Source organism: Heptranchias perlo, chromosome 24 (assembly GCF_035084215.1).
Source record: "Heptranchias perlo isolate sHepPer1 chromosome 24, sHepPer1.hap1, whole genome shotgun sequence".
NCBI lineage: Eukaryota > Metazoa > Chordata > Chondrichthyes > Hexanchiformes > Hexanchidae > Heptranchias > Heptranchias perlo.
The window spans coordinates 5,915,542-5,932,627 of NC_090348.1; the positions used below are offsets into that span (position 1 = coordinate 5,915,542).

Sequence of the window (17,086 nt, forward strand, 5' to 3'; positions counted from 1 at the left end):
AGGGCATGAATTTAAGATCATCACCAAAAAAACAAAGGGAGAGTTTAGGAGAATCTTTTTTTAACAGAGTGTTGTTAATTCATGGAGTGGCCTACCAGAAACAGTGTTAGAAGCAGAATCCATAACTTTTCAAAGGGAAATTGATAAATATTTGAAAAAGAAAAATGTAAAAAGGCTATGGGGCAAAGGCAGGGGGTGAGCCAGTAATGGCCTCCTTCTGTGCTATAAAAATCTATGATTCTATATAATTAGTAGCGTAGCACCAGGATATGTTAAGTTCAGTAAGAACATTCCTGGAAATGGGATCATTGTTAACCCTTTGGGTTCACACAGAGTATGGAGAAGGTACAGTGTCTCAAACATAGCAACAAGGTCAGCTGATGGAAACTCCAGTAACACGTCTGAAAGAGAAAAATGTTCTAAAATTGTGACAAAAATACTTAATTTGAAGAGGAAAAATAGTCTACTGAACTCCTTCATGATCTCAAAGTTATAAAATAAGACCTCTGTTATAAAGAGGCCCTGTGTCTGTGCCTCAGTCTTTCCATTACCTTACCATATGGTTTAGAATCAAGGATTGCAGATGATCAGGGAGCGTGCTCTGTGTAGAGTGATTCCCTGATGTGATATCTTGAAAACATTATCCAAAGCTACTGTCCTTGTTCAAGATCTAACCTCAGAGGGCGTTCTATGCAAAATGCCTGTCCTAGGCCAGCCCCAAGCATAACGAGTAACAAGTGATGACCCTAACACCAGTAGGTATCTTCCTATATAACAGTTGGAGATTACAGGACAACTTGGTACAACAAAAAAACTTGCATTTATATAGCATCTTTAACATAGTAAAATGTCGCAAGGCGATTCACAGGTGCGTTATCAGAACAATATTGACACCGAGCCAAAGGAGACATCAGGACAGCTGACCAAAAGTTTGGTCAAAGAAGTAGGTTTTAAGGAGCATCTTAAAGGAGGAGGGAGAGGCGGAGAGGTTAGGGAGGGAATTCCAGAGCTTAGGGCCGAGACGGCTGAAGGCACGGCCGCCAGTGGTGGAGCGATGAAAATCAGGGATGCACAAGGGACCAGAGTTGGATGAATGCAGAGTTCTTGGAGGGTTGTAGGGCTGGAGGAGGTTAGAGAGGTGAGGTCATGGGGTGATTTGAACACGAAGATGAGAGTTTCAAAATCGAGGCATTGGTGGACTGGGAGCCAATGTAGGTCAGCGAGCACTGGAGTGACGGGTGAACGGGACTTGGTGTGAGTTGGGATACGGGCAGCAGAGATTTGGATGAGCTCAAGTTTATAGAGAGTGGCAGATGGGCGTAAACATATAAAAATATAATTTGCATTAAAATCATCAAAGCAAAACATTTAAGACAAAAGGCAGAGATGACAGATGGCGAGTACTGGATGTAAGGCACCAACAAACAGTAAGGTGAACAGACCCACCTCAGGAACAAACGATTTCTTATTTCTTTCCCAGATCGGAGGCCAAACAATAATCTCTTGGAGCTGCTGAAATTTCTGAAACCTTTCCAGCCACATCACTTTCCCCTCAAGATCACCTGACACGCAAGACACGCACAAGAAAATCTATTAACGACGCGGATTTTCACGCTGAAATATTTTTTGCGAGATGCGGAAAGTATCGGAGAGGTTAAATATTTAGCCTGCCAAGGTTACATATGAGGTCTGATTTTAACTCCTTCAGGAGCAAGGCGGGGGTGCAATCCAGAGCAGGAGGCCCGGGAATGGAGCTGATCATCCATTTCGGGGGTGGGGGGGACGCGGTGAAGTTCGGGCGGCTCGGAAGTCACTCGCCAGCATCAACAGAAGGCTGGCAGTAGCACCGTGAGTCTGGGGGGTGGGGGACGTGGGGGGCCCGGGGCAGCAGAGGCCCAGACTTTCCTTGTGGGGTCCTCCTGGTCCCTCTGAGGAAAGTTTTGTTTTAACTTGCCTCTGCCTGGCTTCCTGACAGCTTCACCTGGCGGCGGGGGGGGGGGGCGGCCATTGAGTTGCCAACCCTCCAGGATTGTCCTGGAGTCTCCAGAAATTGAAGATTAATCTCCAGGACACTGCTGGGTGCGAACTCAGGAGAAAAATCATAGGGCATTTAAAAAAAACATTTCCTTTCAACATTTTTGTTTATTAGTTATAAAAATGTTGAAGTTGGGAAATAAAAGGCTGTTTGACTGACAGTCAAAATTCATCCAATCGGGCAATGAAGAGTCTGTTCGCTTTCCAATTGGTTGTGGGAAGGCGGGGCATGTTGGGCGACCAATGGGGGAGTGTGGGGGCGGGGCAGCTGGTGGGAGGCGGTCAAGTGATGAAATCTCCAGGATTACATCTAGCCAGAGTTGGCAACCCCAGAAGGCCACGATGTGCGTCTCCACTCGGGAGCAGGTTAAAATGCCATCGGGGTTCGTGTATGTCTTGGGACCTTGATTTCCATTTATTGACGAGGCTCCCGCCACAGTCTGGCAGCAGCCTCATTCGCCCCCAAAACCAGCAGCGTTAAAATGGGGAATTGGCGGGAAATGGAGCCACTCCATTTTAACTGCTCCCCCGCTCCCTTCCTACCAATTCCTCTATTGTACAAGAGTCACAGGAACATAGAAATTGGTAGACGAATAAAGATCAAAAGCAATAAATCTCCATCAATGAGTCTGCAACTGACCCAGGCATGAGGTGTGTGAAAACTCCAGTGGTGGAGAGATTTGGGATCAATAGGCCCAAAGTCACCTGTTCCTCCCGAGCCTGTTACACTCACCACACGTCATGTCTCAAATTATTCATATTCTGTATCCCAAAATATTATTTTCTGAAAGAAATCGATCTAATTTGCATCTGAATGAATCAACACTGTCTGTTTCACCGTCTCTCTAGGGAGCCTGTTCCATAGACTGACCACTCACTCACTGAAATATTTTTTCACAGATTAGTTTTGAATTTACCCCCTTCAAGTGCAGGCCGTGTCCCCTGGATCTACTGTTCTGGACAAGGTGAAATAGCCTGTCATGATCTATTTTCCAGTTGACTGATTTCTACCCCATATTACAATGTTCAGTAAAACTGAAGCTTTTAAACAATCAAAAACAGTCATTTAATCACTCCTGCCCTCCACCCTATCCCAGATCTTCCCTTTTGTTCTTTCCTTCCCCCTCCCCTCTTTTCCCTGGCTCTGTACTTGCTTAAAAACTGCTAGATCTTTACTTCTTCCTGTTCTGACGAAAGGTCATCGACCTGAAACGTTGACTCTGTTTCTCTCTCCACAGATGCTGCCCGACCTGCTGAGTATTTCCAGCATTTTCTGTTTTTATTATTAAAAAGAATATGGACCTCTCTGTGACAAAACTGGCAAGTAATGAGTGAGTCTGGCTCCACTCGGTTAGAGAAACACAGTCACGTCAATTTGAAATGAGATAGGAATGTCCACTCACAAATAGAATTGTCCACCTGTTTGATGATTGCTTGGATCCCCTGTTTCTCTGCAGCATCTGTACTTCTCTTCCCAATGTTCCTCAGGAGTAACGGATACCTCGTCAACCTCTGTAGGGGTGAGACCAGCAGGTCGGACAAGTGCAGTCGTTTGCACTGCCCGTTCTGTTCACACCACTGTCCCGTGCAAATAAAACAGAGAGAGTTTCTGAAGGGGCAGCATGATATGACAGGCAAGACATGTACAACAGTGGGTTATGTGGGAGTCGTGTTGTTACATATAAAGAAATATCAAGTCTACATGACTTGTATCTCCTGCCCTTGGGTCTAGCTTCTGACACTAATTTCTTTTAAACTACACAATTAAGAATGGCACAATATTGTATTTACAGACTTGCCCACATCTTTTGATGGTTTTATTGTTCCATTTTTAAAAATTATTCATTCTCAGGATGTGGGAGTTGCTGGCAAGGCCGACATTTATTTCCCATTCCTCGTTGCCCTGAGGTTTGATACAGCTGAGTGGCTTGCTAGACCACTTCAGAGGTTAGTTAAGATTCACCCACATTGGTGTGGGACTGGAGTCACATATAGGCCAGACCAAGTAAGGACGGCTGGTTTAACTTCCCTAAAGGGACATCAGTGAACCAGTTGGGTTTTTACATCAATCCGACAGCTTCATGGTCACTTTTACTGATACCAGCTTTTTATTTCCAGATTTTTAAAACTGAATTCAAATTCTCAAACTTTCATAGTGGGATTTGAAACTCATGTTTCCTGGATTACTAGTCCAGTAATGTAACCACTGCACCTCCATCAGCAGTATGTGGAATATGGAATATATATATATTTGTGAGTGACCGTGGCAAGGCTGAATTTATTGCCCTGAACACAGTGATTCTTGTTACAATTGAGTGACTTGTCACTTCAGTGGATATTTAGAATCAATCACATAGTGTGGGACTGGAGTCACGTGTAGGCCAGACTGAGTAAGGACGGCAGGCTCCTTTCCCTGAAGGACATCAGTCAACCAGTTGGGATTTTACGACAATCTGCCGTCTTTCGAAGCTCATTTCTTTTTTACCCTTGGTGCCAACCCACAAATTGTACATTTGTGGAATTCACAACTTGCTGTGGTGGGATTTGAACTCACGAACCCTTGGGTTGACCAGTCCAGTACCGGAGGCATTGCATTATCATACCCTTTGTAATAGTGTGGGGTTAATGAGCTGATAATGTTTGTATGCGAACATTAACGGCACAATCTTACAAAGGGTTTGGGAATATTAGAGAGTCTGAATAGGTACTATACTTTAAGAAAGATTCCAAAGTCCTCCCTCGTCTTCAGGGAATTGAGGTAAAGGTTAGCCGAGGAATAATTCAGGCAATACTTCTGATGACTGCAGCACACACTGTCCTGAAACTGCTGGAAAACATTTTTGCATTAGAAAAAAAAAATTCCTTTCCATTTCAATACATTGACAAATCTAAAAATATGGAATTGATGATCAAATCATAATGAAACACTCTACTGGTTCTCTGCACCAGATTCTGAGATGTCACTGAAGGGGACTGGACAACGTCTCCACTTTTTTTTACCTGTCTCAGTATCAAGTACTCCCCAGTGAGGTATAGCACAGGTCAGATACAGAGTAAACTTTATTCTGACCCAATAGTAGGTATTAATCCCAAGTCCTGGAACGGATGTTCAAAGCTATCCTAATTAAACAACAACTTGCATTTATATAGCGCCTTTAAAGTAGTAAAACGTCCCAAAGCTCTTCACAGGAGCAATTATCAGACAAAAATTGACACTGAGCCACATAAGGAGATATTAGGACAGGTGACCAAAAGCTTGGTCAAGGAGGTAGGTTTTAAGGAGCGTCTTAAAGGAGGAGAGAGAGGCGGAGAGGTGGAGAGGTTTAGGGAGGCATTCCACAGCTTAGGACCTAGGCAGCTGAAGGCACGGCCGCCAATGGTGCAGCGATTAAAATTGGGGATGCGCAAGAGACCAGAGTTAGAGGAGCGCAGAGATCTCGAAGGGTTGTAGGGCTGGAGGAGGTTTCAGAGATCTCGGAGGGTTGTAAGGCTGGAGGAGGTTTCAGAGATCTCGGAGGGTTGTAGGGCTGGAGGAGGTTTCAGAGATCTCGGAGGGTTGTAGGGCTGGAGGAGGTTTCAGAGATCTCGGAGGGTTGTAGGGCTGGAGGAGGTTCCAGAGATCTTGGAGGGTAGTAGGGCTGGAGGAGGTTCCAGAGATCTCGGAGGGTTGTAGGGCTGGAGGAGGTTTCAGAGATCTCGGAGGGTTGTAGGGCTGGAGGAGGTTTCAGAGATAGGGAGGGTTGTAGGGCTGGAGGAGGTTTCAGAGATCTTGGAGGGTTGTAGGGCTGGAGGAGGTTTCAGAGATAGGGAAGGTTGAGGCCATGGAGGGATTTGAAAACAAGATACATAATACAACAAAATGACTCATGCTTACATTTGTTCAAGTATAAGACTATATTTTACAATACTGCACCAGTGTCAATTTTACCATTTCCTAAACCAGCAATCCTTATGAACTCTCAGAATGAGACTGACTATTTGTACAGTGATCTGACTTCAGTATATTTGGTACTGCTCTGGCAAACAGCCAGCACTGACATGATGGGCTGACTGGCCTCCTCCTCTGCTGTAAGCTTCTATGGTTTCAGTAATTACATCGATGAATACATTTGTGTAGAACCCTCACAGTTAGATCCCATGGCACTATTCGAAGAAGAGCAGGGAAGTTCTCCTCATGTTCTGGCCAATATTTATCCCTCAACCAACATCACTAAAAATAGATTAACTGGTCATTTATCTCATTCCGATTTGTGGGATCTTGCTGTGCGCAAATTGGCTGCCACATTCCCTACATTATAACAGTGACTAGACTTCAAAAGTACTTAATTGGCAGGAAAGCGCTTTGGGACGTCCTGAGGTCGTGAAAGGCATTTGTTCAAGTATAAATGCAAATCTTTTTTCTTTTCTCTCTACACAAGTTATTGAACAACCTGATATCTCAGCTCCCCTGATGACTCGATTGGTAAATGCAATGGGGGTAATTTTGACTTTGGGCGCTAGTGTAAAACAGGCTTCCATTGAGGTCAGTGGAAATGAAAATGGGGAGAGGTGTAAAACGAACTGCCGATTCACTATTGCCTGTTCTACACCATTGCACAAAGTTAAAATCTAACCCCAATGTGTGGCTGTGCTATAAGCAGAGCATCCCAGTTTCGATTCCTGACCTGTTCTGAGTTAGCTCATCTCTGCCACATGGCGTTAATCGTGCTACATTTGGCCTCTGCAGCCCTCGGAGTGGAAAGCCAGCCAGGCCTCATGCTGCTGGTTGCTATGCAGCGACCTTTCATGGTGTAAGGACCTGGGAACTGTTTAGTAACAGTTTCGAAATCCAAAGTGTTATATAGAACAGGGAACACTGGGTAAGAGGAAGTTAAAGGCTGTAACACAATAATACTCAAGATTCATTACTTCTGATTTCAGAGCTGGGTCATTATGTTACTTCCTCTTACCTGTGTATCACGTGACATTAAAAGTCATATATAAAAAATATTTAGTAGCAAGTACCTTTGACAGCACAGCAATGAGAGATGATAGCTTCCAAGAACTCTGAATTGCATCCAGCAGACTGGTTAAGAAGTCCGAACTCACCTAATATGACCAAACAATGCACAGGATTATACCTGTTGAAGTGCAAGACAACACATAACACATTGTACTGTAGATGTTAACAAAAAAACGTGTGCCTTGTTTAAAACTTAAATCCTACTTAAAGTATTTTTGGAGTGTGAATCATGAACGCAATGACACCATAGCAACCCCTGTGCTGTTTACAGTCAGCATCAATGGGATAAGGTTTTTTTAAAATTTGTTCATGGGATGTGGGCATCGCTGGCGAGGCCGGCATTTATTGCCCATCTCTAATTGTCCTTGAGAAGGTGGTGATGAGCCACCTTCTTGAACCGCTGCAGTCTGTGTGGTGAAGGTTCTCCCACAGTGCTGTTAGGTAGGGAGTTCCAGGATTTTGATCCAGCGACGATGAAGGAACGGCGATATATTTCCAAGTCGGGATGGTGTGTGACTTGGAGGGGAATGTGCAGGTGGTGTTGTTCCCATGTGCCTGCTGCCCTTGTCCTTCTAGGTGGGAAGGTCGTGAGTTTGGGAGGTGCTGTCGAAGAAGCCTTGGCGAGTTGCTGCAGTGCATCCTATAGATGGTACACACTGCAGCCACAGTGCGCCGGTGGTGAAGGGAGTGAATGTTTAGGGTGGTGGATGGGGTGCCAATGCACCATGTGTACCTTATTCACATTGGGACAACTCAACAACAACTTACATTTATATAGCACCTTTAATGTAGAGAAAAACCCAACTGGTTCACTAATGTCCTTCAGGGAAGGAAACCTGCCATCCTTACTCGGTCTGGTCTATATGTGACTCCAGTCCCACACCAACGTGGTTGACTCTTAACTGCCCTCTGAAATGGCCTAGCAAGACACTCTGTTGTAACAAACTGCTACCAGCGGTTCAAGAAGAAGACTCACTTGCAGCTTCTCAGGACAACTAGGGATGGGCAATAAATGCCGGCCTTCCCAGTGACTGCCGCACCTCGAGATTAATTTTTTTTTGAAGTCCCAAGGTGCTTCACAGAGGCAAAAACAGAAAATGCCGGATCAGACAGGGGGGAAATGCGAGGCAGTCTAAGATGAGATTGGAGTACATGTGCGTAAATGCACGTAGCACGGTAAATAAGGATGGTGAGCTGCAGGCTCAAGTTGCCACATGGGACTATGATATAGTGGCAATAACAGAGACCTGGCTCAAAGAAGGGGAGGATTGGGTACTTAATATTCCTGGCAACAAGGTATTGAGGAAAGAAAGGGAAGGAAAGAAAGGAGGGGCTGGGAGTATTGATCAAAAAACCTATTACAGCACTGGAAAGGGACGATGTAGTTGAGGAGTCAAAGACAGAATCTATTTGGTTAGAATTAAGGAACAATAGAGGAACTATTACACCACTGGGTGTATGCTATAGGCCACCAAATAGTGGGAAGGAGATAGAGGAGCAAATTTGCAGACAAATTACAGAAAGATGCAAGACTATAGAGTAGTGATAATGGGGGACTTCAATTATCCCAATATAAACTGGGATAGTAACAGTGTAAAGGGCAAAGAGGGGGAGGAATTCCTGAAATGTGTTCAAGAGAACTTTCTTGATCAGTCTGATTCCAGCCCAACGAGGAAGGAAGCTGTGCTGGATCTAGTTCTGGGGAATGAAGTGGGGCAAGTGGAGCACGTTTCAGTGGGGGAGCATTTGGTGAACAGTGATCATAGTATCATTAGGTTTAGAATAGTTATGGAAAAGGACAAGGGACAATTAAGCATAAAAGCAATTAACTGGAGGAGGGCTAATTTCAGTGAGTTAAAAGGGGATCTTGTCCTGGTGGATTGGAATCAAAAATTGATAGGCAAAACAGTAACTGAACAATGGGAGGCCTTCAAGGAGGAGTTGGTTCGGGTACAGAGTAAACACATTCCTACGGGGGTGGGGGGGGGGAGGAAGGGGGGGGGGGGGAAGGGGCGGGGGGGGGAAGGAAGGGCATCCAAAGCTAGAGCTCCCTGGATGACTAAGATATAGAGATTGAAATGAAACAAAAAGGAGGCTTATGACAAATGTACGGTTCATAATACAGTAAAGAACCAGGCTAAATACAGGAAGTAGAGAGGAGATCTAAAAAAGGGAATAAGAGGGGCAAAGAGAGAGTATGAGAGTAGATTAGCAGCTAACATAAAAGGGAATCCAAAAGTCTTTTATAAACATATAAATACTAAAGGGTAGTCAAAGGAATGGTGGGGCTGATTAGAGACAGAAAAGGAGATCTTCTTGAGGAGGCAGAGGGCATGGCTGAGGTACTAAATGAATACTTCGCATCAGTCTTCACTAGAGAAGAGGATGCTGCCAATGTAGCAGTAAAGGAGGAGGTAGTAGCGATATAGGACAGGATAAAAATAGATGAAGAGGAGGTACTTAAAGGGTTGGCAGTACTCAAAATGGAAAAGTCACCCGGTCCAGATGGGATGCATCCTCGGTTACTGAGGGAAGTAAGGGTGGAAGTTGTGGAGGCTCTGGCCACAATCTTTCAATCCTCCTTAGATATGGGGGTGGTGTCAGAGGATTGGGGGATTGCAAATGTTATACCCCTGTTCAAAAAGGGAGAGGGATAAACCCGGCAATTACAGGCCAGTCAGCCTAACGTCGGTGGTGGGGAAACTTTTAGAGACAATAATCCGGGACAAAAGTAATTGGCGCTTGGAAAAGTATGGGCTAATTAATGAAAGTCAGCACGGATTTGTTAAAGGCAAACCATGTTTGACTCAATTTATTGAGTTCTTTGATGAAGTAACAGAGAGGGTTGATGAGGGCAGTGCGGTTGATGTTGTGCATACGGACTTTCAAAAGGCATTTGATAAAGTACCACATAATAGACTTGTAAGCAAAATTAAAGCCTGTGGGATTAAAGGGGCAGTGGCAGATACAAAATTGGCTAAGGGACAGGAAGCAGAGTGTAGTGGTGAATGGTTGGAGGGAAGTATACAGGGGTCAGTATTAGTACCACTGCTCCTTTTGATATATATTAATGGCCTGGACTTGGGTATAGAGGGTATAATTTCAAAGTTTGCAGATGACACAAAACTCAGATATGTAGTAAACAATGTGAAGGATAGTAACAGACTTCAGGAGGACATAGACAGATTAGTGAAATGGGCAGACACGTGGCAGATGATATTTAACGCAGAGAAGTGTGAAGTGATACATTTTGGTAGGAAGAATGAGGAGAGTCAATATAAACTAAATGGTGCAATCTTAAAGGGGATGCAGGAACAGAGAGACCTGGGGGTATGTACACAAATCTTTGAAGGCGGCAGGACAAGTTGAGATGGCTGTTAAAGAAGCATTTAGGATCCTGGGCTTTATTAATAGAGGCATGGAGTACAAAAGCAAGGAAGCTATGCAAAACCTTTATAAAACAAAGGTTAAGCCTCAGCTGGTGTATTGTGTTCAATTCTGGGCACCACACTTTAGGAAGGATGTCAAGGCTTTAGAGAGGGTGCAGAGAAGATTTACCAGAATGGTACCAGGGATGAGGGACTTCAGTTATGTGGAGAGACTGGAGAAGCTGGAATTGTTCTCCTTAGAGTAGAGAAGGGGAGATTTAATAGAGGTGTTCAAAATCATGATAGAGTAAATAAGGAGAAGCTGTTTCCAGTGGCAAAAGAGTTGGTAACCAGAGGACACAGATTAAAGGTGTTGGTTAAAGAACCAGAGGCGACATGAGGAAACATTTTTTTACGCAGTGAGTTATTATGATCTGGAATTCACTGCCTGAAAGGGCGGTGGAAGCAGTTTCAATAGTAACTTTCAAAAGGGAATTGAATAAATACTTGAAAGGAAAAAAATTACAGGGCTCTGGGGAAAAAGCAGAGGGTGGCACTAATTGGATAGCTCTTTCAAAGAGCCGACACAGGCATGATGGGCCGAAGGGCCTCCTTCTGTTCAGTATGATTCTATTGTTTCAGTGCAAAGGAAAATCGGGTGGGGTGGACAACGGGCAGCGAATCTGCTACCTGCCAGTTTTAGGCCCCTGCCGAAGGTGATAGCTCCGCCCATTCTGTCTACATGAGGTAAACTGACCGTATAAAATAAACCTCAAACCTGTGTACATTCCTAGTGTAACATTAGTGTAACATTAGTGTAACACGAGTGTACTGCCTTCCTATTCCCAAGAGAGATGCTCTGGTTACCTTGGACAATTCACTGAGGTTTGCAAACAGTCTCCAAGAATCAATGTCCAGGAGCCATCCTCTGCTCTGTACGTGTTTCAATGTGTTCAGGAAGACCTTTAAAATAGAAACAAAATAATGAGAAAGGTCTAAAAGCCAGGAGATCAAAATCTGCATTAAGTACTAATGAAATAGGGCTCCCTTTATAACACTCAGTGGGCTGTGTGGGAAACTGGGGGGGGGGGGGTAATGAGAAATTGGGGGAGGGGCAATGGGAAACTGGGGGAGGGGTAATAGGAAACTGGGGAGGGGTCATGGGAACTGGGGGAGGGGTAATGGGAAACTGGGAGAGGGGTAATGGGAAACTGGGGGGGAATGGGAAACTGGGAGAGGGGTAATGGGAACTGGGGGAGGGGTAATGGGAAACTAGGGAGGGATAATGGGAAACTGGGGAGGGGTAATGGGAAACTGGGGGAGGGGTAATGGGAAACTGGGGGGGTAATGGGAAACTGGGGGAGGGGTAATGGGAAACTGGGGGGTAATGGGAAACTGGGGAGGGGTAATGGGAAACTGGGGGGTAATGGGAAACTGGGGGGTAATGGGAAACTGGGGGAGGGGTAATGGGAAACTGGGGAGTAATGGGAAACTGGGGGAGGGGTAATGGGAAACTGGGGGAGGGGTAATGGGAAACTGGGGGAGGGGTAATGGGAAACTGGGGGAGGGGTAATGGGAAACTGGGGAGGGGTAATGGGAAACTGGGGAGGGGTAATGGGAAACTGGGGAGGGGTAATGGGAAACTGGGGGAGGGGTAATGGGAAACTGGGGGAGGGGTAATGGGAAACTGGGGGAGGGGTAATGGGAAACTGGGGGAGGGGTAATGGGAAACTGGGGAGGGGTAATGGGAAACTGGGGGAGGGGTAATGGGAAACTGGGGAGGGGTAATGGGAAACTGGGGGGTAATGGGAAACTGGGGAGGGGTAATGGGAAACTGGGGGAGGGGTAATGGGAAACTGGGGGAGGGGTAATGGGAAACTGGGGGAGGGGTAATGGGAAACTGGGGAGGGGTAATGGGAAACTGGGGGAGGGGTAATGGGAAACTGGGGGAGGGGTAATGGGAAACTGGGGGAGGGGTAATGGGAAACTGGGGGAGGGGTAATGGGAAACTGGGGAGGGGTAATGGGAACCTGGGGGAGGGGTAATGGGAAACTGGGGGAGGGGTAATGGGAAACTGGGGGAGGGGTAATGGAAAACTGGGGGAGGGGTAATGGAAAACTGGGGGAGGGGTAATGGGAAACTGGGGAGGGGTAATGGGAAACTGGGGGAGGGGTAATGGGAAACTGGGGGAGGGGTAATGGGAAACTGGGGGAGGGGTAATGGGAAACTGTGGGGGGTAATGGGAAACTGGGGGAGGGGTAATGGGAAACTGGGGAAGAGGTGATGGGTAATGGGAACTGGGGGAGGGTAATGGGAAACTGGGGGAGGGGTAATGGGAAACTGTGGGGGGTAATGGGAAACTGGGGAGAGGTAATGGGAAACTGGGGGAGGGGTAATGGGAAACTGGGGAAGAGGTGATGGGTAATGGGAACTGGGGAAGAGGTGATGGGTAATGGGAACTGGGGGAGGGTAATGGGAAACTGGGGGAGGGGTAATGGGAAACTGGGGGAGGGGTAATGGGAAACTGGGGGAGGGGTAATGGGAAACTGGGGAAGAGGTGATGGGTAATGGGAACTGGGGGAGGGTAATGGGAAACTGGGGGAGGGGCAATGGGAAACTGGGGGAGGGGCAATGGGAAACTGGGGGAGGGGCAATGGGAAACTGGGGGAGGGGCAATGGGAAACTGGGGGAGGGGCAATGGGAAACTGGGGGAGGGGCAATGGGAAACTGGGGGAGGGGCAATGGGAAACTGGGGGAGGGGCAATGGGAAACTGGGGGAGGGGCAATGGGAAACTGGGGGAGGGGCAATGGGAAACTGGGGGAGGGTCAAAGGGAATTTGGGGGAGAGGCAAAGGGAAACAAACTGCCCACATGAACTATTTGTACTCTTAAGCTATCGGCAAATAAAAAGACTTCATGCTTCAGTATCTGAAATCTGTACATATAAATCGACCTTGTCCTTTACTTACAACTGTACAGAATATTTTCGATGGTTACCAGATTCACTGCACACTGAATCAACGTTGGGCTTTTTAAAAATTAACACTTTGAACAGTTAAGATTGAAGTGATGGGTAATACTGACACACCCACCTTCTCCATCACCAGTAACTGGTCACCAAAGTAGGTACATTCACTGGTGAAGATCTCCCACATGGCCTGCTGTAGCTTCTTATCCTTCTGTTCAGTCCTGGTCTCTGGGTTAAGGTTCTGGATCTCCATTACGTGTGTCCAGCTTTTATCCTGACAAGGTAAAATAAGAATTATATAAACTGATACCGGCAGGTCTGCGCATCAGCACAGGGGAGACATTTAAACAGAGGAACCATTGGAGCAATCCCTGGAATCAGGGGACTGAGTTAAGAGGGAAACTTCAGCTCTTTGAAAGAGCCCACCTGGAGAACTGCATTCAGTTTTGCACACAGCACCTTAGGAAGGCTATAGTGGCCTTGGAGGGGATACAGCACAGGTTCACCAGAATGATACCAAGGCTAAGTTATGAGGACATGTTGCATAAACTTGCCTTGTTTTCCCTTGAGTTTAGAAGATTGAGGATGATCTTACCGAGGTTTTGAAAATGATTAAAGGATTCAATTGGAAATCTGCAATCCACTCCCCAGAAGGCTGCGGACGCTGGGGGTCAATTGAAATTTTCAAGGCTGCGATCGATAGATTTTTGTTGGGTGAGGGTATCAAGGGAAATGGGGCAAAGGCAGGTAAATGGAATTAAGATACAGATCAGCCATAATCTAATTGAATGGTGGAACAGGCTCGAGGGGCTGAATGGCCTCCTCCTGTTCCTATGTCCATTCTTCACGTTAAGGTCCAGGAAGTGCGGGGCCAATGGTGCTATACAAGATAGTAAATACTACAGACCTAGATCCAGAAACACCTCACGTCAGCAGAGTTCCTTAGGGGCACTGAGGTCGGATGTCAGAGAGGTGAACTGCCAACTTCTTAAGCCTCACGGCTAAGAGTGGGTGGGTGAAGGCAGGAGTCCAGGAGAGGAGTTTGGTCGGTGACAGTGTTGAGTCGGAACAAAATACCTTGTACTGTTGGAAGCTGTGATCCGTGCATTCCGCAATCTCTAGTGTCGACAGAATATTCTCTAGGTCCGATATTTGTTTTTGCTTCACTTTACTCTGAAACCACAAACATGAAACGATTGTATAAAGTTAGAGTGTGGAAAAACACCTTTATTGTGCACTTTCGCCGCACAGAATTCTCAGGGGTGACGTTTGCCTGGGTGGGTCCCCGTGCAAAGGTTCGGTTTGGAGCCCGCCCCTTGATAAAGTCAAGATCGATTTACCTCAATCCTGAAACTTATCACCGGATCAGCTCGGGGCCTCGTGCAATTGAATGGCTCGGGGCCTCGTGCAATTAAATGGCTCGGGGTCCCCATACCGGTTTGGGACCTCGTGCAATTGCACGGGCCGCACAGTCCCCGTGCCACCACTGAGAATTCTGCGTACAAACAAAAGACTTAAAATGTATCTGATTCTGACTGCTAGTTAAACACGTCAAACATCTCGTGCAAACGTGACAAATCGAAGGTAATTTTAAGAGTCTGGGCTGTGCACGGGGGATTTTATCCTCCTCCCCTCACCCCCTCCCCCATATTGGAAACTCCGTGCACACTAAATTGTGTCCAATCGTGTCCCAAATTTCTGATATGCACTGCTAGTGGGAAAGTCTCTCCACCAGCTGTATGGACTTTTAAAAAATTCATTCTCAGGATGTGGGCGTCGCTGGCAAGGCCGGCATTTATTGCCCATCCCTAGTTGTCCTGAGAAGGTGGTGGTGGGCCTTCTTGAACTGAAATTCCTTGTAGCTGTTTGATGCAACTTGAGTGGCCACTTCAGAGGGCAGTTAAGAGTCAACCACATTGTTTTGGGACTGGAGTCACATATAGGCCCAGACCAGGTAAGGACAGCGGGATGAGAGGGTTGTCCTATGAGGAGAGGTTGAGTAGAATGGGCCTATACTCTCTGGAGTTTAGAAGAATGAGAGGTGATCTCATTGAAATGTATAAAATTCTTAGTGGGTTTGACAGGGTAGATGCTGAGAGGCTGTTTCTCCTGGCTGGAGAGTCTAGAACTAGAGGGCATAGTCTCAGGATAAGGGGTCGGCCATTTAGGACTGAGATGAGGAGAAATTTCTTCACACAGAGGGTTGTGAATCTTTGGAATTCTTTACCTCAGAGGGTTGTGGATGCTGAGTATATCCAAGGCTGAGATCGATGGATATTTGGACACTAAGGGAATCAAGGGATATGGGGATAGGGCGGGAAAGTGGATCTGAGGTCGAAGATCAGCCATGATCTTATTGAATGGTGGAACAGGCTCCAGAGGCCGTATGGCCTAATCCTGCTCCTATTTCTAATGTTCTTAGGTTTCCTTCCCTAAAGGATTAGTGAACCTGTTGGGTTTTTACAACAAACCGACAGCTTTTTATTTCCAGGTTTTCTAAAACTGAATTCCAATTCTCAAACAGCCCCCGTGGTGGGATTCGAACTTACATTCTCTGGGTTATTAGTCCAGGTCGTTGGATTACTAGTCCAGCAGGACAACTATACTACCCTACCCAATCCTAAACTTGTTATGTTGACCCTCTTGTATAATAAAGTGTGCTCTAATTTAGCTTTCACGGTAAGGACCAAACATGAATGGAACGAGATACAAACACTGCAAATCGCAGCTTCCCCCCTTGGTTCAACAGCAGCTGAGGCCCACCAGACAAGGAAGGCCTGGGTTCAATCCCTGGTCCATCCTGAGTTAGCTGATCTTAGCTTGGGGCAGTGGTCGTAGTGCCTCAGTTGACCTTCGTGCCCTGAGTTAGGGAACAACAAACTGACCCAGAGTTCCTCGTCCCCAGTCACTATCCAATGACCCCTGCTCCTAACACGTCAATGGCTGTCCAGTGGGGAAAGAACCAGACTCTTTCCCCCCCACAGTTGGACGGTCTGCTAACACTGACTGTCGAGGCTTGCCCATATATAATGGCTGCTTGGGCAAGATGTTGCAAGGTGGCTGGAGTCATTGTTTGGGGAGAAGAGGTAAATTGGGCTGAACATGTAAATGATTATAACCGACATTTCTTCATCAAAACATAATGGCCTAGAAGTTCAGGAGTGCCCATTTTAGAACTACATGCCCTGCACACAAATGAAGAGGCCCGAGGAGCCCAGATATTGGGCCTCCGACCTCATTAGACTGGAGACAGCAATACGAGAGGAGCCCAAAGAGGAGTGGATGAGGATCGGGTTAATCCAGTCTACCACCCAGCAGTGAAAGTTAGCACTGTTTATACTGGAGGATACTAGTTAATGATATATAACACAGGTATTTTACATCAGTATTTATTGTAAGAAAGAAACTTTGTATCTTGATTTTTGGTGTTGCAGATATGTGACTAGGCAGCTAATAACATCAGAGGTACAGCACATTAGGGTTAAGGTTCAGGTTAGGTTAAACAAGTTTGCACCTCCCAAATTTATCGAGGTTTGAGAGAATCACTGGACCATAACCTCCCAAACTCATGTGCCAGGAGGTGAGTGATGTACGAATTGTTGCTATCACGGGAATCGTCTGCGGTAAGTTGCTCAGTGTACCTGTATTGTTCATCCAATCTGTACCACAATCTTCCTACACAATCTGAGGAAGAGCTAGAATATTAAACGCTCT

General features: G+C 46.1%; 1 protein-coding gene across 2 annotated transcripts in view; it reads right to left on the reverse strand.

Annotated features, from left to right (window-relative positions):
* plekhg7 (pleckstrin homology domain containing, family G (with RhoGef domain) member 7) overlaps positions 1-17,086 on the reverse strand; it is a 126,548-nt gene that overhangs the window by 33,331 nt on the left and 76,131 nt on the right. Inside the window, exons 6-12 of one of the 2 annotated variants that reach the window (XM_068005314.1) lie at positions 14,450-14,545; positions 13,497-13,646; positions 11,272-11,367; positions 7,039-7,122; positions 4,748-4,858; positions 3,438-3,612; positions 1,447-1,562 (exon numbers count right to left, since the gene is read on the reverse strand). In XM_068005314.1, coding sequence (XP_067861415.1) covers positions 1,447-1,562; positions 3,438-3,612; positions 4,748-4,858; positions 7,039-7,122; positions 11,272-11,367; positions 13,497-13,646; positions 14,450-14,545 — 828 coding nt within the window. Of the gene's footprint in view, positions 1-1,446; positions 1,563-3,437; positions 3,613-4,747; positions 4,862-7,038; positions 7,123-11,271; positions 11,368-13,496; positions 13,647-14,449; positions 14,546-17,086 lie in introns of both variants that reach the window. The other variant, XM_068005313.1, reaches the window with a different exon arrangement.